We start from the raw sequence: 21,428 nt of genomic DNA, 5'->3' as shown, positions 1-21,428 counted from the left end.
AGAGTTAAAAAAAAAACATCAAAGATTATAAAGCATCTTCCAACCAGAGATTCCCCAGGCACTTCCCCAGCCTACCATTCCTCCTGGAATGCAAATGGCCAGGTCACAGAACGCGTTAGCCTGGCTGACTCACCTTGCTGTCGCTGGTCTTCTGGAAGCTTCAGTTTACAGGTGTAAAAACTGTTAAACAGGTGCCTGCTGTCTTTTCTCTGTGCAGTAGACATGGTGCTGGCAATACGGCTGTGGTTCCAGTATCACTAGGACATTTCCTTCCCCTGGTTAGTCACCTAAAATGGTCTTCACCAGACACCCAGAGCCCCAGAGGTACATGCAGATCCCGTCCTTGAGTGTAAAACATTTACTTCTCTAATAAACTTCCAAGTGCTTTCTAGTCATGATTCTTGAAATAAATATTGACCAATATAACTTCCCCTACATACAAAGATGCCAATTCATTTGGGTAAAAGCACAGCTTAATTTGTCTTTCATTTCAAAGTACTTTGAAGCTTTCCCCTCTACAGTGTAAAATCCTACAAAGTAACTATTTCTAACCAATTACAGTTTTGGCAATGTTTTGACCCATCTGCTGACACGAAACCTAATGCCTCTAGTATTTCGAGAGGACTGCTAGAATAAGATACACAAAATTTAAAAAGTGCTGCTGAGTTAAATCCAGTGATTTCCAAGCCTGGTCTGAGTTACCCTCTGTGACAGCTGAAAGTGAACAGTTCTTAAAGGAAGCTGAAGGAGGAGGGGCCGAGGGAGCTAGGCTGATTAGCATAAAGAGGCAGGCAAGAAATGGCATTGGAGTTGCTTTGAATAATAGTGACCAAAGCAGGGATTCTAAAAAGATGCCCTGATGTTATAGTCACCACGTTTCTGACTTGTGCTACTTTGTAATTAGAACAAAAGCTCAAGGCAGGGGTTTATACTGCATGGATGTTCATTTGCACATGCAACATCTGAAGGGTATAAGCGGAACTGGTAATGAGCTCATGGAAATATACTGCTGGGACTTTCAGTTTCTGTAAACACCTCTGAGTCTTCAGAAGGGGGCAGTTATAGAGCAGTCTGCCTGCCAACGCAACTATTTGGAGTTCTGGAAGACAAATAAACACATAAAACATTATCTTCCCAGAAATCTACCTCTGATTCCCTTTAGACTCTCCATGTCTACTTCTAGGTCACAAAACAAAGAGATTTCCAGTGGTTTCTTGTGTTGAAATAGCATATTTCATTGAAATATTCATTGAAATAATAGCATAGTTAATTACTGTTTAAAAACAAACCCTAAACACCTTTCATTTAACTCAGAAGCTGTTACCCCTGAAATTGTAATGAACGTTACTAGATGCTGCCCTTCAAGATTCCACAGCTCTTTGTAGATTCTGAACGGAGGTGGTGGGCCAGGATGAAGGAGAAGGGCAGAGTGCTTAGCCTCAAAGTCTGAGCTCCACAGCTTCCTGGGCGCACTTGGAAATTGGTGCTAAGCTTGAAACCCTAACTAGAAGGTTACCTCTTTGCCGGATCTGGATGGGTGTTCTCCTTCCGCTTTGAGGCGATGAACAATTCCCCAAACATACTCTGACTTATAAAAACCCTTGTGATATGTGTGATTGTTCTTTCATAATTGCCATGACTTATTAAACCACCTTTATTATTTTAATAGTCTACCTGTTTTGGGCCCCTCACAGTACAACAGGTTATAGAAGTATTTAGCTACTTTGAAAGAGATTCCAATTGTTAGAGGAAACATAGTTTCTGCTTTAACGGTTGGCATTTATCTCCTGCTTCACAGCAGTCATGGCAGAAGGCTGAAGCATTTTCTTTCAGAGTGACATAAAGCTATCAACATTCTATCAAGCTGCGGACCTCACTGATAAGCATATTATTATATAGGTAAGTCAAATAACCCATAAAACTGTAAGTCAGCCCTTGAGAGAAATGGATTCTTTTAAAAAAAAGTTTTATAGCGAGAAATTTAAATATATATATGTGTGTGCATATATATGTATATATATGTGTGTATATATATATATATATGTGTGTGTGTGTGTGTGTGTGTGTGTGTGTATATATATAGGTATATATAGGTAGAAAGAATAGCATAATAAGCCCTATGTGCCCATCACTTGGATTTAATCATTATCAATAATTTCAAAACATTTTTACATTTTGTTCAAACTGGACCCAAAGGTCTACACATGGTCTTTGGTTGATATGTCTCATAAGTCTTTTTCACTGTGTAGGATTCTCTCTAAGAGAAAATATTGCATGGGGATTAATATCTTACATTTACCCTGATTTATGTCTGATTTTTCAAGGAAGCCCTTAGATGCCTCCATTCTTCTTACGCTTGGATGTAAAGCTGGGAGAAGGGGGAAAAGGAATGGTCAGCTGACCACAGAGGCTAAAACAGCCAGCCTTCTAGCCCTGGTGCTCCATTAGTGGACTGTGTAACCTCGAACCAGGTACTTAACATCTCTGAGTTTGTGTCTTCATTTGTCAAATGAAACAAATGTTTGGCAAACAATGCAAGAGGTTATTCAATACTTATTCTGTGAATATAAAGACTTGAGAAAATAAGGAGATTCCTGTTTTGTCTTTGGCTGTAGCCTGAGGAGAAAGAAATAGATTTAAAACAAAAAATATGAGTAGGATTTGGGAGTGTATCTGAAAATCTAGGAGCTTGATTTTCCAACCTGGCTGAGCACTGTAATTACTCTGGGAATGTCATAGAGATTCCTGACTCCCAGCTGCAGTGTTGGAGGTACAGGTGGTGTCTGAAATATATATATGCATACACATATATATTTAAACATGGTTTATATTTTATATAAATATATGATTTTTTAGATGGAATATTTATAAAGTCCTCTTGTCCAGGTAAACATGCATGACCTGCTTAAATAGTCTGCTTTGCTCATTCTTTCATTCATTATATCTCTCCTGAGGGCTGATGACACCAAAAACAAGAATGCTTTAAACTTAGTTTCCAGTGCCACAACATTAGGGAATAGGGACAATCCCCAGGGAGACTTACTGCCTGGTTCCTCTATGTCCCACCGTTGTGCATTATTGAGTCAGCCCTGGGCAGTGACCCTGTGGTTGATTACTTGATTACAGAGACTCCTGGGTTCTTACACAGCATATCGAATCACATTTCTGCTCTGGGAGGAGACTCTGTTTTGACTCACCAATTTCCACTGGAAAAAAGCCAGGATAGCTGAAAGTAATATGTAATAGGAATATGTAAAATAATATCAGCTCTATCAGCCATAGTTAGAATCAGTTATAATAAGCCATACCCTTAGTTTTCAGAAACACTACCAAGTTAGTAGCTCATAATGGGCATATTATACTTTGCTTTTTGCTTGTAAATAAAAGCAAAGAGTCAGAGTGTAGAAAGTGAAGTCTGGTTGGGTCAAAAAACAAGTGAATAATATTTGGCATTTTTTACTTCAATTTGATTAAAGATGAGTTAGAATTTCTATGAAACTCAAGCTTATTCCCTTACCAACTCGCTGTGATGTCAAAAAGATGCCACTGTTGAATGGCATGTTACAGGTAAATAATTGATCTTCTCAACGACTGCGTTTGGGATGGATACTGGGAAAAATGATATTTTATGATTAGAACTTATAGCTCAGAAAGCATAGTGCTTGGTTAAACAATATGAATGGTCCTAAGTTTATAGGCGAGTTTTCTTTTTTCAGTTGAACCATATTTAGGAAGCAGGAACATATGCCTTGGACATTAGTATGCAAGTGAGTTATTTAATTAATAACCTGCCTTGTTTCAAAAGTGTTTATGATAGTGTGTATCTACTCTTTGAAAGTGTTCAGAGTGCTTTGAATGACAAGTATAAGTAAAAAGCAGCAGTATTACATTTATCACTCTTATCCTCAAAGAATAGGATAAAAGACCCCTAACATGCAAACATGAAAACCATGAAGCCCTGGCCAGAGCCTCACTACAACCCCCAAAACACTGCAGGGATTATTACATGGCCATTTTAGTTCAATACTCATGAACTAGTGTTACGACTTTAGAATTTCTATTGATTTTAAATAACAGATCCTCTGCTCCTTTATAACATTCCATGGGAGATTTTTTTTTAAGATCACGCTTCCTTCCATCAAAGACATTGTGGACGAGAATGTAGAGTTTCAGGCTCTCACAATGGCTTATGTAACATGCTTATCATAAAGCTCATCAAGGCAGGCTTTTGTGGCTGTCTAGAGTTGTGTTACTCTAAGTCACTGTATGTTTTTAGCTCAAAGAATTTCTCAGGTAGCACAGTTGGCTGGATTCCCATAATTGCTATTTGTTAAAACATGGGAGGCGCAAATGGTTGTATTAGAGGTTGTTCTGCTTGAACGCTTGTTCCTCTCTACGAATTGAGGAGGCGACACTGGCATAGCACCAAACTGCTTACCTATTCAAGGTGCTCACACTCTGAAATTGCCACCATTGATCTTTAATCCATTGAACATCAACATTCGGGTCTTGGTTATCAGAAATATTGCCTCACTCCATAAACATTGCCTTGGCATTTGAAGCAAAATTAGTTTTGGCCCTTTCACAGATGAGCCTCAGATCTGGCTGCAACAGGGCTCCCTCTGGAGGTCAGCAGAGTCCAAGGTCAGTTAGCAAAATAGCCTTGGCCTCAGCACAAAATAAACCCATGTCTTCAGAATGGGGTCTTGTATTAGTGAGCTCAGGAAATGCTTGTCTGTGTCTGAAGTTGTAGGAACGTTACCTGATTATTCTCCTACGGGTGAAATGTGATTGTTGCTATGTGCTGGTATTTAATCTCTGTAGCTGTACATTTTTTCTGTCTTGATAGCCAAAGTGAAAACAAGACAAAATAAAACCAAAGGGCAGAAAAATGCAGTTTTATTTTGTTTGTTTTAAGTGGCAAGGAAACTGGAGTACGGTGGTTCTGGTTCCATAATGTCCGCCATCTGGGTAGGATCAAATGATCCTACACAATCGGAATTCCACCTAAAAATGTTTGAAGTACATGGGCATGAGGTCAATGGGTTTGCAGCAGAACTGAACTCTTTGAAGGTAAACACTCATTAACTGGGATCATTTCCAAAATAAAGCAAATTAACTTGCACCAGACCAAACTTTTGTTACTTGATATGAATTTACATTCACAGGAATAAAGTAATCACCGAACTATGTTTTTCCCTCCCTACCTCCTTCATACCTTCCTTCTTCCATTAGTTTGTTTGTTGGTTCCTTCCTTCCATTCTTCTTTTTCCTTCTCTCTATTTCTCCTTTCACTCATTTTCTTTTATGTTAATTAAATTGAGTATAATGCATTATATTCCATAATATACGTCTGGAATCTGCTTCAAAATAATTTGAGTGAGGGAGATATGGAGGGTATAGACAAAATAAGACTTGCCATAAATTCTACTGTATTTTAACTAGTGGTTGTAGGGGAGAGGTGCCTGGAGAAAACAAAGTCACTTCCCTTTCTTCAAATAGGGCTAAAATTTGAAAAATGTATTTTTTGCTCAGTAAAAATAGGAATAGAATCCCAATGTCCTAAGCCATAAGGGATCAGTTCCACTGAAAAGTGTACAGTGGGGACTCAAAATTTTAAAAACATTTGGGGACAGGGAAATTTGGCTTTCTGTTAATTGGCAAGTGTTCCAGTGGGACTCTGTTTTCGTTGAGATGTATTATGTTGTGTGTACACATATATGGACCAGAGTCTCTGCTGAGTCTATAAGGTTCAGAAAAAAATGGTTGATAAAATCTTGGTTTTTGTCAATTTATCTCAATAAAAGCCTATTGGAATTCCCCACCCCCTGCCCATAAGAAAGACTTGCCATAAATTGATATTTATTAAAACTAAGTGAACACATGAGACATACTATTCCTTCATTTATATAGTCCTACATATATATACATTTTTTTAATTTCCATGATTAAAAATTTTAAATATAGTTACTTCTAATGAACCTGATTGAAAGAATACAAGGAATGGGCAATGTGATTTATTAGGACGTGGAGAGAAGCTCTCCACATTTCTTTTCCTATTTAACTTTTTACTCTCTATATTATAAAACATATACAAAGATGGGAAATGTTAACATTCATACTGTATTTGTGGAGCATCACATGAATACCATTTATTTTTTTGGTTAAAAATTTTTTTGTCAACGTTTTTATTTATTTTTGGGACAGAGAGAGACAGAGCATGAATGGGGGAGGGGCAGAGAGAGAGGGAGACACAGAATTGGAAACAGGCTCCAGGCTCCGAGCCATCAGCCCAGAGCCCGACGCGGGGCTCGAACTCATGGACCACGAGATCGTGACCTGGCTGAAGTCGGACGCTTAACTGACTGCGCCACCCAGGCGCCCCACATGAATACCATTCATGAGCAAACAAACAAACCCACATTGGGCTACACTCGGAAACATCTGCTATTGACAAAGGGGCATGATCATTAAGCTCAGAGAGACCTCTGTGGCAGAGGAGAGCCACGTAAGGCTGGGCCTTACGTGAAGATGCCACACCCATTTTTAAATAGGACCAGATGGTCATTTTACTCACTACTTCTCAACCGTACAGATGTTCCCTTCTACACCACTTAAAAAATTTTATTACTATTTTATTTTTAAACTTTCGATTAAAAAAGCAATTAGGTTGTGTGTTATGGGGCTGCTGTAACAAAGTATCATAAACTGATGGCTTATAAACAACTGAAATTCATTTCTCACAGTTCTGGAGCCTGGAAGTCCAAGATCAGGGTACCAGCATGGTGGGGTTCTGGTGAGGGCTCTCTTCTGGCCTGCAGGCTGCTGACTTCTCACTGTGTCCTCACACAGTGGGAAGAAGGTGAGAGACCTCTCTGGAGTCCCTTTTATGAGGGCACTAATTCCATTCAGGAGGATTCCTTCCTCATGACCTAATTACCTCCTAGAGGCTCCACCTAGCACCATCATATTGGAGGTTACGATTTCAATATCTGAATTTGGGGTTGGGGAGGACACAAACATTCAGTCCGGAACAGGTTGTATTTTCAAGAATGGGAGAGGTTTTAATATAAATTCAGCTCCTTGGCAGGGCATTGGAGAAAAGGTATCTAGGAACTCGTTATATTCCCACATATATGACTTCAGAGGCCTGCTCATGATAGTCAATAAATATTGACTGTTGGACTACAACCACTTCTTGCCTCCCAAACCACACACACACACACACACACACGCACACACACACTCCTTATCTCTCTGGCATTCATGAATGGCATGTGAGGATCAGGTTTTGTAGCTCAGACATTGATATGTAGCTTCAAATAACAACAGCACCTAGTGAGCTGTAGGGTGGGGACTCCCTGAACAGTTGTGTCAGAACCAGGGCCACCAAAGCCACTCCTTTGTTGCACAGTGAGGACCCAAAGCGACTGAGGTTGAAGAAGATGGAAGGGTCAGAATACAGGATCCTGCTCATTGTCTCAGGGGTCCAGTTGGGTAAATCAAGAAAGAATCAACCTTCTACTTCTGATCTTTTAAATTGTTTCTCAATGCAGAGGAGCTTGAAGCTCTCCCAGTAACTCTGCAGTCTACCTAGACTTAAGTACAATTGGTACAATTAAATAAAACTCCTGGTATGTTTTCTTGTATATTACATACATCAGCTGTCAGCAAACATACACTTCTTCACTGTCAGCTTTCCAAAGTAAGCCCATGTAGATAATCAATCCTAAAAAACATTTAAAGAAGACAATAGAGAAAGGAACTTTTAAACTTACTTACAAAAAAAGACTAATTAAAATAACAAGCTGAGCACACACTTCAAAATCCATTCAGAAAATATGAAAAGTCATACAAAGGGGTAAGTAAAAAATATAGGTGATGCTCATTAAAGTGTCACCTTTATGTACATGCCATCGTTGGATGAAAAATTATGAGGACTTCTAAGAAGATTTAAAAAGGGGGGGGTGGAATCTGAACAATAGAGTGGAATAAACCATAGTAAGAGAAATTTGGCATCAATAAAGATGAGTAACACGGATAATGAGCATGTATTAACGAGAAAACTGCATGTGGAAGAGTAATGTTTATCCACAGGATAAATCCTGATAATTTAAGAATGTAGGTTATCTGCTTGGAAAAGTCTTCTCAACAGGGCCCAGAAAGAGAAGTAGAGCTGAAAGTAACCTAAGACCGCCCCCTTTCCCCTTCCACCCAGAAAGAGACTGGAAAGAAATGTACTGAAGCCTTCCATAGCCAAAGTCCTCCTTTGTGGTAACTGGAGAATATCTTCAGGCTGCCTGTCTGCTTTATATCCATGAACCCAAAAGACTGTCAATACAACCAGGGCACTTATACAAAGCATGCAGTCAACCCCCAGGAGAAGTCTGCTGGGGAAAAAAGACTCACACACCTACAGAGGAAAATCATGCTAAGTCTCCATACAAGTCAACCTAAACCTTCACTCATAAATGTGAATGACCCATGTAAGATCATTAGATATTTGAGGAAAACCAATACAAGTAAGGAAAAGGACCAGATGAGCAAACAGAATAGATGACCTTGGAAAAACGAAATAGAAATAATGCAGGAAATGAAAGAGAACTTAAAAAAAAATAATTTGTTAGTGTCCTTAGAACAGAAAGGATATTACGTCCATAATATATGAACAGGTTGCCATCACAAACTGAGTTTCCAGGACACTGGAAAAATTCTTGGTAATTAAAAATATGATTGTCCAAAAACCCCACACCTCAATTAAAAAGTGAACTAAATAATGAACCTGATTAAAGATAGAATTAGTCATATAGGGGCGCCTGGGTGGCGCAGTCGGTTAAGCGCACGACTTCAGCCAGGTCACGATCTCGAGGTCCGTGAGTTCGAGCCCCGCGTCAGGCTCTGGGCCGATGGCTCGGAGCCTGGAGCCTGTTTCCGATTCTGTGACTCCCTCTCTCTCTGCCCCTCCCTCGTTCATGCTCTGTCTCTCTCTGTCCCAAAAATAAATAAACATTGAAAAAAAATTAAAAAAAAAAGAATTAGTCATATAGAAGATAAAGTAACAGAAATTTAGAGAACATAGAGCAAAATGACAAAAAATTTTGAACAAGTTGAAACATGAAAAGCCTGTTTAGGAGGTCCATGTACTCCTCAGCTGACTAGCTGTGACCTTGGGCAAGTTGCATAACACTAACACCCAGCGTTAAGTGTGTGTTTACTGTTTTCCAGCACTATTTTAAGTCCTTACACATGTTAACCCATCTAATCCCCTCGGCAGTCCGCTGTAGGCTGTCCTTCCATTTGCCATCATCTACTACTACATCCTTGATTTGAGGAGCTGGATGTTCTGTAGTACTTTCACCTAATAAATTAATTTCTTTATAAAGTACCAAATAAGGGACATAGAGAGTCCACAACCTACCATTCATCCTCTCTTTTCAAATATTGGCCAGGGATCCCCTCTCTGCCTCCCTGCAAATATTGTTGCATCTGTGGTAGAGTCAAAACACACAAGCAACCAGTCATAAAGCCAAGAAGTGTTGGAGGCAAGAAGCCATGCCAAAGAGGCAGTGGTGATGTGTGGACATGTGGTTTTTCCCTAAACGGGGCTTCAAATAATATTGAATTAACAAGCAACCTTTAATAAAAAAGAGAGACCTGTAGATTTTATACAAAATTCTAAATTTCAGGTTCTTGTGACAAAACTGGAAGATTTGGTCCCTCTTCAAAAAAGGTAACGAGTGTGTTAGTTAGGATAGACTGTTGTAATAACTAGCCTCTAAGGCGCCTGGGTGGCTCAGTCAGTTAAACCTCTGACTTCGGCTCAGGTCATGATCTCACGGTTTGTGAGTTCGAGCCCCACGTCGTGCTCTGTGCTGACAGCTCAGACCTGGAGCCTGCTTTGGATTCCGCGTCTCCTACTCTCTCTCTGCCCCTCCCTCACTTGTGCTCTGTCTCTCTGTCTCTCAAAAAAAAAAAAAAATTAAAAAAAATTTTTAAATAATAATAAATAGACTCTAAAATGCAGTGCCTCAAAGAAGATAGAATTTTTTCTTTTATAATAGTCCAGTGATGATCAAGAGGTCCAGTCTAGGTAGGTGGCTTTCCCTGAGATCATCCAGGATCTCTGGTGGCTTCTATTTTGTTGTTCCAGAAGAAACATTTTCATTTACCATCTTTGATTTTAGAAAAGACTACTTTCACAAGAAAACAAATCCCTTGCCTTCTATACGTATTCCGATATCGAATGAATCAAGGCCAATTTAAAATCTCCTGCACCTTGCAGATGATGGATAGATATTTCAAAGCACTTTTATAAAGCACTGTTTTGAAAATGATAAAGATGTGACAAAACAAAACAAAAACTAACAAAACTTCTCTACAGACCATTATACATGACCTATAATGATGTGGATGGTACTAACAAAGAGAGAAAATATGCAATGCTCCTTCTTCATTAGTACAGGAGTACCCATTAAGTATCTGTACTTAACTGCAAAGTCAATCACCTTGTCCTTTCATTTTTCATTCGCTCTGTAGCAGACATAGTTGAATGCCTGCCCAGCAGCGGTTTCCTCCCTCCTTGATGTTGACAGAACTCTGACATTGTGCAGCTATGTGCTTCAGGAGAGGTGGGCCTCATCCCTGTCATTACGGGTTGGTCTAAATCATCACATAGACCCCACTCTCCTTGCATTAAAGATTTCCAAGAAAATAATTTGTATCATGTCACATGGCTTTTACAACAAACAGGAAAAGTACTGAGAAAAACCTCCTGGGTGGCTCAGTCGGTTCAGCATCTGACTTCAGCTCCGGTCATGATCTTGTGGTTCATGAGTTGGAGCCCCCACATCGGGCTCTCTGCTGTCAGCACAGAGCCCCCTTCAGATCCTCTGTCTCCCTCTCTCTCTGTCCCTTCCCCAGTTGCACATGCACACACACTCTCTCTTTCTCTCTGTCAAAAAAAAAATAAACATTAAAAAAAAATGAAGTATTTAGTATCATAATTTCCAGGAGAGAGAGAAGTCATTCCATCAACACTGACTGGCTCGGTGCCATCCCTGCAGCTGCCTCACCTTCAACTCTAACAATGCTCGGAGCAGCAGGACACTTGCCTTTGGAAACCACACTTTGCCAATATCAACACAATACTTGCTCGGCTCCACCTTTCTGCATCTCCCTTCCTCTTCTTAATATTGCACTGAGTAGTCACTGGTACAGGAATCTGTAGCCAACAAAGACACATCAGGGCTTTTCATACTCTGTGCTCTCTCCCTGAGCTGCTCTTCCTCTTGCCTCTTCATTTTTCAAGCATCAACATCAAGCATCTTCTGGGTGAAAGATTCTGTGGCCCCACCGTCTTCAGGATAGAGTTAACCATACTCTCTTCTGGGCTGGACCTATATTTTGGCTATATTTCTCTTATTGTATAATGCATATTTCCTGATAATTCTCCATACACATATGTTTCTTCCCACTAAGATATGAGTGAATTGGGCTGAATATATGGTACTTTTAAATAGGAATAAAGGGCAGAAAGGAAAGGAGATGATAAGAAAAAAGAGAGGGAAAGATGGAGGAAGGGAAGAAAGAGAAGTGTTACGGTTTCTTTCTTTTTTCTCATTGAGACCATGATGAAATAATCAACTTGTGTCATGTTTAGATCCTAGCAGATGGTTCCCCAAACTGGGAAAATTTCTTCTCCATTCATGGTTAAGAAACAAAATGGAAAACATTGCAGCCAATTTTTAAAAATATTTATTTGGGGGGTGCCTGGGTGGCTCAGTCGGTTAAGCATCCGACTTCGGCTCAGGTCATGATCTCGCGGTCCGTGAGTTCGAGCCCCGCGTCGGGCTCTGTGCTGACAGCTCAGAGCCTGGAGCCTGTTTCGGATTCTGTGTCTCCCTCTCTCTCTGACCCTCCCCCATTCATGCTCTGTCTCTCTCTGTCTCAAAAATAAATAAACGTTAAAAAAAATAAAAAAATATTTATTTGGGAAACATAGATTCATTAAGTGATTGACATCCATAATAAATAGAAAGAATAAAGTGCTACTGACCTAAGAACCAAAGATAGGCTTTTATACCATTAAATGAGATCAAGATCATAACATTGGAAGGTCTCTGAAATCAGGCAGGCCTGCTGGAATCTGGGCTTCACCCTGTGCTAACTGTATGACCTTGAGCAACTTCCCATCTTCTAGCTTCCAGTTCTGCATCACACAAAATGAGTACAATAACACCGATCTTATATGATTAATATGCAGTTTGCATTAAATGAGATAACTGTACCTAGCTCAATGCTGGGCACAAGCCAATTAGATGTTTAGATGTCAGCATCTTTTTATACATGGCAAGTACTGACTAGAATATATATATTTCTTACCATGAATATATACATACTGTTCTGGTTTGTTTAGGATGAGTCAACTCTCTATAGAATGACCATTCTTGGACAAATTGATAAATTTGAGTTACCTAATTTGAGGCCTGTGGAATGCAGGGGTCTCAACAAGAGAACATCAAGACGTTCTGTGGACAGGGAACATGTCTAGTTCAACTTTGGGTCCCAAGAATGGAGCACAGAGCCTGGCACACCCTAGGTGGCAATGAGTTTCTTTGGAAGAACGAATTCATGAAATCACTCTCAAGGTCTCATCTGAGCCATATTGCTAAAATTTATATCAACATAAGATCCCAGAACTCCTGGCAGGATCTTTCTTTGTAACATGTTTTTAAAACCTGCATAACATCAAACACAAAAGAAGTAGGGTTTCATTCTTCCTTGACTTTCCTCGCCTTGCCATTTTCTCTCAGTGCAAGGAAACCTTTTTCAGCTCCATGGCTGAGAAACAGCCAACCTTTCAGCTGTAAGAATTTTCCAGATGCATGCGAGAGCTTCATTAGAAACCTTCTCCACTCTCGCCCTCAAAAAACCCCCAAAACACAAACCAATAAACAAACCAACAAGCCAACAAACAAACAAAAACAGATATTTTTCTTTCTCTTTTTCCCGACTCTGTTATTATGGGTTGTGAACTGCAATGTTTAAAATTACATCATTCTTATGATTTATAAAGTTCTAAATAAAATACTGTTTACAAATGCACAAAGCACAGAAGATGTTAACTAGATATGATGGAAAGATGGAGATAGCTGCCCAGTCTGAACTGAAGAAGAGCACCCCACTGGGAGTCAGCTAACATGATTTATTTTGTCAGCATTTGGCAGACCCAGTAAATTACAAACATAGCAGATACCAAGTGGAATTATCTACAATGCATTTCAGAGGGCCAGCTGTGCTTGGTATAAGAAATAATATTTCATTTAAGGGAATTAGTATTGTGAAATAGAGTTAAGTATGTAAGTGGGAGCTGTCTAAAAATTATTTTATAAAAATACTTGGTTTTCCCTCTTTGAAGCTCATTTGAAACAAACTTTATAAACTTCATTTTGAGTTTAAAAGGAGGCAAGCATTTTGTAGTTTAAAGACACTAAGACTGACAGAAAATTAAGATACCTGAATTGTCTAGCAGTACACGGCAGAGATTTCTGAAAGTCTTTGTGAACTCCAGGTTCACAGCCTGGAGTCAACCTGATGTTATACCCGCGGGCAAAAAGAAGTCATTAAAGTCATGAAAAAATGATGTCCTCCAACTTGCAATGTGGCATAAAGCCTAGTTCACCACAGCCAGCTGGTGAACAGTCCTGGGATGATTTCAAAATGGCAATCTACACGTCTTACTTTCTTCCCCTTGCTATGAACTCCTTCCTGGGTCAGAGACCGGACTCAAGGACAGATGTGTAGGCTCAGTGAAGACCAGTCAGGCGTGAGACAAAAACAATGGAGTGACTCAGAAGTGAACTAGATGCCTCACTCCGCCGCTAGAGGGTGGTGTGCAGAGTGATACAAGAGAAAGACTGGGGAGACTTCTTAAAGAGATCTTGGAGTGTTAGAGTTGGAAGCCTTGTTCTTTCCACATCCTCAAACTCTTGAGAAAGGGGAGCGCTTGCCATGGTTTCCTATAAAGAGGATCCCCAGAGAATAGCCTGTAAAGTTCAGGGATACATCTGAACATAGAGACTGGTACCAGCAGAACCCGTGGGCACGTCCAGAGCTGCCAGGGCACCGGCAGAAGACACCAGCGGGCTTTGGACACAAGCAGTGGGATCAGAAAGAGGGCAGAACAAGCCGGGAATGGCCACAAATTACCCCCCAGTGTTCCACAGAGCCAAGACGGTTCTAATAAGGAGTCTAAGCTTCCCAGGGCCCCAGAGGTCCAATAAGATGGTTGGAAGCACAGGTCAGCTGGCTCCGCAAATCTTCTTTGCCCAGACACACAGGAAGCAAAGGTTCCAGGACCACGCTTAGTCTCGGCAAGAGGGACCCCTGTCCTGGACCCGATCTTTACAGGGCTCTGCTGATCACCAAGTGCGTTTGCTGAAGAATACATGCTGCCACTCAGGATCCAAGGTCAGAGGTGGCACAGACCAACGTAAAACCCTAAATATTTGCTCTCCGACTGACACTATTCAGGCCCCAAGGAAAGCTTCTCCACTCCCTTAGATCCTAAACAAAAGGCAATTGTGTCCAAAGCCCAGAGTTTTGTGGACTGCGCTTGTGTCGATGCTGCTTGGGAGCACGGGGAGGATTTCAGCCATGCATTTGGTGACAACACTTTGGGGAGGAAAAAACCAAATTAATTAACTTGTAAATCCTTCCTCTCAAATAGTGTGAATTCAGAAGTGTCTTTTATAATGAAATAGCAATTCCCTTATGGTGCCAACTGTCCGTTTTCTTTGTTCTCTTTATTTTATTTTTTGTACTTGCAGAGGTGCTCATGAATTTGCCCACTCTTTTCTTTTTTTTTGAATGAAAAATAAAATAAATACATACATATATATATATATATATATATATAGGCATATACAGTAAATGGATCACGTTTCCTGAAAATACTACATTTAATTAAGTCACAATTACCCAGAAAAACCAAAGAGATATAACTGGCTTATTTATTTATTTTTAAGCATCCCATTTTTATTTATTTTATTTTTATTATTATTTTTTATATAATTATTGTCAAATTGGTTTCCATACACTACCCAGTGCTCACGATTTTCAACAGTTAACCTGGTATCTGAGAATTAGCTACAGTATTATTCATATTATCCTTACGTGCATGTATAGTGTAGGTCTAGTGTAACAGGCATGAAGCGCAATCACTTTCCTTTATATTGGCAATTTCATGGGCATTCAATGCTAGAATTACAAATAGTTCTGTTTCTATAAAAATATTTACTAAGAATTAAAATTTTGAAATTTATAGTGTCGATGAATCACTTTGATATCACATTTTGTGAAAAAATGAATTGATATTCATTGTACTGTGTAGTTTGCCTTTTAATCTTAATAGATAATTTTAAGTATTAAAAAATTGTTTAAGGGGCGCCTGGGTGGCGCAGTCGGTTAAGCGTCCGACTTCAGCCGGGTCACGATCTCGCGGTCCCTGAGTTCGAGCCCCGCGTCAGGCTCTGGGCTGATGGCTCAGAGCCTGGAGCCTGTTTCCGATTCTGTGTCTCCCTCTCTCTCTGCCCCTCGCCCGTTCATGCTCTGTCTCTCTCTGTCCCAAAAATAAATAAACGTTGAAAAAAAAATTTAAAAAAAAATTGTTTAAGTTGACTTATTTTTGCGAGAGAGACAGAGAGAGTGAGCGGGGGAGGGGCAGAGAGAGAGGGAGGGAGGGAATCCCAAGCAGGCTCTGCACTGTCAGCATGGAGCCTATGTGGGGCTCAAACACACAAACCGCGAGATCATGACCTGAGCCGAAACCAAGAGTTGGATGCCTAACCCACTGAGCCACCCAGGCGTCCCAATGATTTTAAATATTTTAGAAGAAATCTTACTTACTTAACAATCTAGGCAAAACAATTTTATTTGTTTACACTTACTTTAAATTTTCTTAAAACCTTACCCAAATTTTATAGTTTGGATATAGTTACATTTTACTTTTTAATCCATGTGTTCATTAGTGAACACAAGAAAACAAGTTATATGTGAAAATTTTGATTATATCACCATAATTAGTGACTTTACTTGAAATGATGGCCAAAAATTTGGATTCCAGGAAACCAATATATACTAATTTCTGAACTATTACTCATCCAAACGTTGCCATCCCATCAAGAGGATGCTCTGGCGTGTGCAATACAAATTAAACTCAGTTGTAGTCAAGTGATATTTTGCTAACTCTCAGCTTTATATATATTTTTCTGATGTGTCCTTACAAAGTATATATTTCAAGTTAGGAGGATAGAACGTATTTCATTTAGCAATTTATTGATCTGATTTATAACTTTTAAATATATGGACTTAAGATATGTGGACCTCCATTTGCCTCGAGCCTTAAAAAGGTTGGGTAGTTGCGGTGCCTGGGTGGCTCAGTTCATTGGGCATCCAACTTTGGCTCAGGTCATGATCTCACCGTTCATGAATTCAAGCCCTGCATCGGGCCCTGTACTGACAGCTTGGAGCCTGGAGCCTGCTTCAGATTCTGTGTCTCCCTCTCTTTCTGCCCATCCCCACTCACACACTGTCTCCCTCCATCTCAAAAGTAAATAAACATTAAAAAAAAAAAAAGTTGGGTAGTCATGAAGGAACCCCACAAGCAGAGATTCAGCGTAGACCAGCACTCTGGGGATAAAGCAGAAGTGAATCTGGGGATAAAGCTAGGAAAATTCAGGGATTGCGGAGCCATCAAGAAGATGCCCACAACCAGATGGGGTGATGACATTGGCAGTTGGAATTAGCTCTTCAGTTGTCTGCCCCACCGGTCTGTTACCAGTCAGCTCACTCACCCTGACTTCATCCCACTGCTGCTTTCACAAAAGTCAAGCATGAGATTTCTTCCCTGGAAATTCAGTAAGAGTAGGGAGTAAAGGCAGTTTGGAGAAAGGATTTTGAACTGGATAGTGATTGAAATGGTTTGACCTGAATATGATTACAGATATACTAAGTTAGACAGATGCTTACCTAATTACACTGAATTATATTCTCCTCCTGCAGAACGGAAATAGAGGCTTGGAAAAGGAAAATGGGCACCGATACCAAAATAACATCTGCTAACATCTGACTTGGCATTTTTCTAATGCATAACTCTTACTGGTAGCATCTTGCTGGAGAATAGGACACCTTTTGAATGGGAGCGACTGGGGCGCCTGGGTGGCGCAGTCGGTTAAGCGTCCGACTTCAGCCAGGTCACGATCTCGCGGTCTGTGAGTTCGAGCCCCGCCTCGGGCTCTGGGGGGATGGCTCGGAGCCTGGAGCCTGTTTCCGATTCTGTGTCTCCCTCTCTCTCTGCCCCTCCCCCGTTCATGCTCTGTCTCTCTCTGTCCCAAAAATAAAATAAAAAACGTTGAAAAAAAAAATTGAATGGGAAAGACTAACAAAGGTAAAAAGATGGGGATTATTAGTTTCTTGGCTTGACACAGGAATTTGTAACCCTAGCTATATGATGAAATTCCTGAAGAGCTTTACAAATATTCAAATTTCCTTCCCCACTTCAGAGTAATTGAGGCTGAATTTCTGGGTATAGGGTTTAGTATCTGTATATTATAAAAACAACTCAAAGGAGCACCTGGGTGGCTCAGTTGGCGGAGCATCCGACTTCGGCTCAAGTCATGATCTTGAGGTTTGTGAGTTCTAGCGCCATATCGGGGTCGCTGCTGTCGGCCTGTCGGCAGACAGCCCACTTCAGATTCTCTGCACCCCCCTGTCCCTCCTCCGCTTGCACTCTCCCAATAAATAAATGAATATTAAAAAGAAAAAAAAAAACACAACTCAAGTGATTCTAGAGAGCAGCCCGGACTATATTCCATAGGGCAGGTATCTTCCTAGTCAGTTCTTTGTGTCTTTGTTCCCAAATCTTGGCAGATTCACCAGTTAATGCTATACTGTTTCTTCTATCCCTGTCTAGGTTGTCATGGTCCAAGATCCTGCCAACTGATTAGGTCCCGTGCCTCAGGTGCCTTGCGTATCAGCTTATTTACAGTGTGTGTGACAGCCACATCACTGACTTGGGGAAATTAGCCTGTGTCAAAGCCAATTAGTCTCACTGTTTCCACTTTAATGAACCAGATCAATTAAGAAGAGGGCTACACTGGAAAATTCCTGGGCCAGCCAGACCAGCAGTCCTTAGGTACTATGTGGTTAGACATCAAATTCATTCATTCATTCACTCATTCATTCATTCAATAAGCATATACTGAGCAGCAGCTATGTTCTGGATACTGGAAACAAAATGTTTAATGAAGATACACTCTCAACATTCAAAGAGCGCACAGTTTTTTATTTGCCACCTTAGAAATTAAGGGGCACCTGGGTGGCTCAGTTGGTTAAGCATCTGACTCTTGATTTCCGCTCAGGTCATGATCTCATGGTTCTTGAGATCAAGCCAAGATCTTGTTGGGCTTTGTGCTAACAGTGCGACACTGTGGAGCCTGCTTGGGATTCTCTCTCTTCCTTGCTCTCTGCCCCTCCCCTGCTTGCCTGTGTCCATGCAAAATAAATAAACATTTTTAAAAAATCAATTATTTCCCAGCCATCTGAAGTTCACCTGTTTTTAGTCCCAAAATTTACCACTCCTTTCCAGACTTTAGAATTTGATAATCCGGTATGTTTTTTAGTTGAAAGATAAGCAAGTTTTAATTTTACAAGGTAAAAAACAAAACCAGATGAAAGTCTTTTTAACACACAAAAGTAGCAAATATATACCTTAGCATAAGGTACTGACATTTAAATGAAAAAAATTAGCTTCATCAAGAACTCTACATTCTTGCCGAAGATTGTTGCTACCTCCCAACAATCTCTCTCTCTTTTTGTTAAATGTTTATTTATTTTTGAGACAGAGACAGAGCATGAGCAGGGGAGGGGCAGAGAGAGAGACACACACAGAATGGGAAGCCAGGTCTAGGCTCTGAGCTGTCAGCACAGAGCCTGACACAGGGCTCGGGCCCACAAACCATGAGAGCACAACCTGAGCTAAAGTCAGATGCTTAACTGACTGAGCCACCCAGGGGCCCCCCAATAATCTCTTTCTATAAGATTTATTTAAAACCAAGTTTTCCTTTCTTTATTTCTTTCTTTTTCTTTCTTTCTTTCCTTCCTTCCTTCTTTCCTCCCCCCCCCCTTTCTTTCCTAATAGTGAATAGTACCTATGAAGAAGTATATTCTTCTCCAAATAAATATGCTGGAAACTGAATTACACTTATGGCCGAGGTGGGGTAACAGGACCAGATTTACATTTCCACATTAAACAATCAATAAGTGAAGAAAATATATGAAACAATGGTTTTCAAGACACGGGATATCATGAAATGAAGAATATCAACTTCTGAAAGAAAGGAGACAAATGAGGTGAGTCCTGTGATTATCCCAGCATACTGTCTTACGAGGGATTCCAGGCTGTAGTGCAAGAAAGGGGAACACAGGTGGAGCCTGGGTGATTTCCTGACTTGAGGCGGAGCTGTAAGTGTGCAGTGAACAAGATGGCTAGAGGTCAGAGGAAAAAATACTGGAGAGAAAAAGAGCTTTCTAGACAGAGATACCTGATGATCTGCAGAGTTTCCCTTGAATTTTCACTTGAGTACTAGCTAGCAAATTCATTTGAGGAAACTGCCTTAGACCAGGGACAGAATCTCCTGGAAAGGTAGAGAAAGAGTACCAAGCACCCATACAGAGACAGAATGGTGTTTGCACCCAGAATTCACACTGGGAACCTCATGATTCACAAAGCAGTAGGTAGAGTACTCAGAAAGGTGTCGTCTTGGTAGTGGGGAATAATCAGCCCTATACTGAGGACCGTTCTGATCTTACTTAATGAATCATAAAAGCAAGACCCCCCCAAAATCAAACTGTTTTCACAAAATGTAACTGCGCCCTGGAACAAAGTACAAAAATATTTATAGATGCAGAGCACATGCTTCGGCATCACATATACTAAAATTGGAACGATACAGAGAAGATTAGCATGGCTCCTGCGCAAGGATGACGTGCAAATTCGTGAAGTGTTCCATATTTTTTTTTCACTCTTAAGTGGATCCTGAGAAACTTAACAGGAACCCATGGGGGAGGGGAAGGAAAAAAAAAGAGGTTAGAGTGAGAGAGAGCCAAAGCACAAGAGACTCTTAAAAACTGAGAACAAACTGAGGGTTGATGGGGGGTGGGAGGGAGGAGAGGGTGGGTGATGGGTATTGAGGAGGGCACCTTTTGGGATGAGCACCAGGTGTTGTATGGAAACCAATTTGACAATAAATTTCATATATTAAAAAAAAAAGAAATGTAGAGCACATATCAAAGTAAAACTCACAATGACTGGCATCTAATAAAAACTTACCAGGGGAGTACCTGGGTCACTCAGTCAGGTAAGCATTTGACTCTTGATCTGAGCTCAGGTCATGATCTCACAGTTCGTGGGATAGAGCCCTGCATGGGGCTCTGCACTGACAGTGCAAAGCCTGCTTGGGCTTCTCTGTCTCCCCCCTCTCTGACCCTTCCCCAATCACACTTGCTCTCTCTCTCTCAGTAAATATATAAACTTAAAAAAAAAAATTAGTGTCCACTCTCACCACTGTTGTTTAACATAGTGTTGGAAGTGCTAGCATCAGCAGACAACAAAAGGAAATCAAAGGCATCAAAATTGGCAAAGATGAAGTCAAGCTTTCACTTTTTGCAGATGACATGATATTATACATGGAAAATCCGATAGACTCCACCAAAAGTCTGCTAGAACTGATACATGAATTTAGCAAAGTTGCAGGATTCAAAATCAATGTACAGAAATCAGTTGCATTCTTATACATTAATAATGAGGCAACAGAAAGACAAATAAAGAAACTGATCCCATTCACAATTGCACCAAGAAGCATAAAATACCTAGGGATAAATCTAACCAAAGATGTAAAAGATCTGTATGCTGAAAACTATAGAAAGCTTATGAAGGAAATTGAAGAAGATTTAAAGAAATGGAAAGACATTCCGTGCTCATGGATTGGAAGAATAAATATTGTCAAAATGTCAGTACTACCCAAAGCTATCTACACATTCAATGCAATCCCAATCAAAATTGCACCAGCATTCTTCTCGAAGCTAGAACAAACAATCCTAAAATTCATATGGAACCACAAAATGCCCCGAATAGCCAAAGTAATTTTGAAGAAGACCAAAGCAGGAGGCATCACAATCCCAGACTTTAGCCTCTACTACAAAGCTGTCATCATCAAGACAGCATGGTATTGGCACAAAAACAGACATATAGACCAATGGAATAGAATAGAAACCCCAGAACTAGACCCACAAACGTATGGCCAAATCATCTTTGACAAAGCAGGAAAGAACATCCAATGGAAAAAAGACAGTCTCTTTAACAAATGGTG

General features: G+C 40.3%; 1 protein-coding gene and 1 non-coding gene across 3 annotated transcripts in view; one reads left to right on the top strand and one right to left on the bottom strand.

Moving 5' to 3' along the window:
- RANBP3L (RAN binding protein 3 like) overlaps positions 1-21,428 on the bottom strand; it is a 290,513-nt gene that overhangs the window by 45,932 nt on the left and 223,153 nt on the right. Inside the window, exon 1 of one of the 2 annotated variants that reach the window (XM_011286498.4) lies at positions 134-1,183. The exons of the other annotated variant lie outside the window; for it this stretch is intronic. Coding sequence (XP_011284800.1) covers positions 134-224 — 91 coding nt within the window. The 5' untranslated portion in view covers positions 225-1,183. Of the gene's footprint in view, positions 1-133; positions 1,184-21,428 lie in introns of those variants that run through there. 2 annotated transcript variants of the gene reach the window in all.
- LOC111556729 lies at positions 19,973-20,075 on the top strand. Its single transcript, XR_002736445.1, has one exon. It is a non-coding gene; the product is annotated as a U6 spliceosomal RNA (small nuclear RNA).

The sequence above is a fragment of the Felis catus genome, chromosome A1 (assembly GCF_018350175.1).
Source record: "Felis catus isolate Fca126 chromosome A1, F.catus_Fca126_mat1.0, whole genome shotgun sequence".
NCBI classification, from domain to species: Eukaryota; Metazoa; Chordata; class Mammalia; order Carnivora; family Felidae; genus Felis; species Felis catus.
Note: the sequence above shows the minus strand (reverse complement) of the source record. Positions and strands in the feature narration are given on the sequence as shown.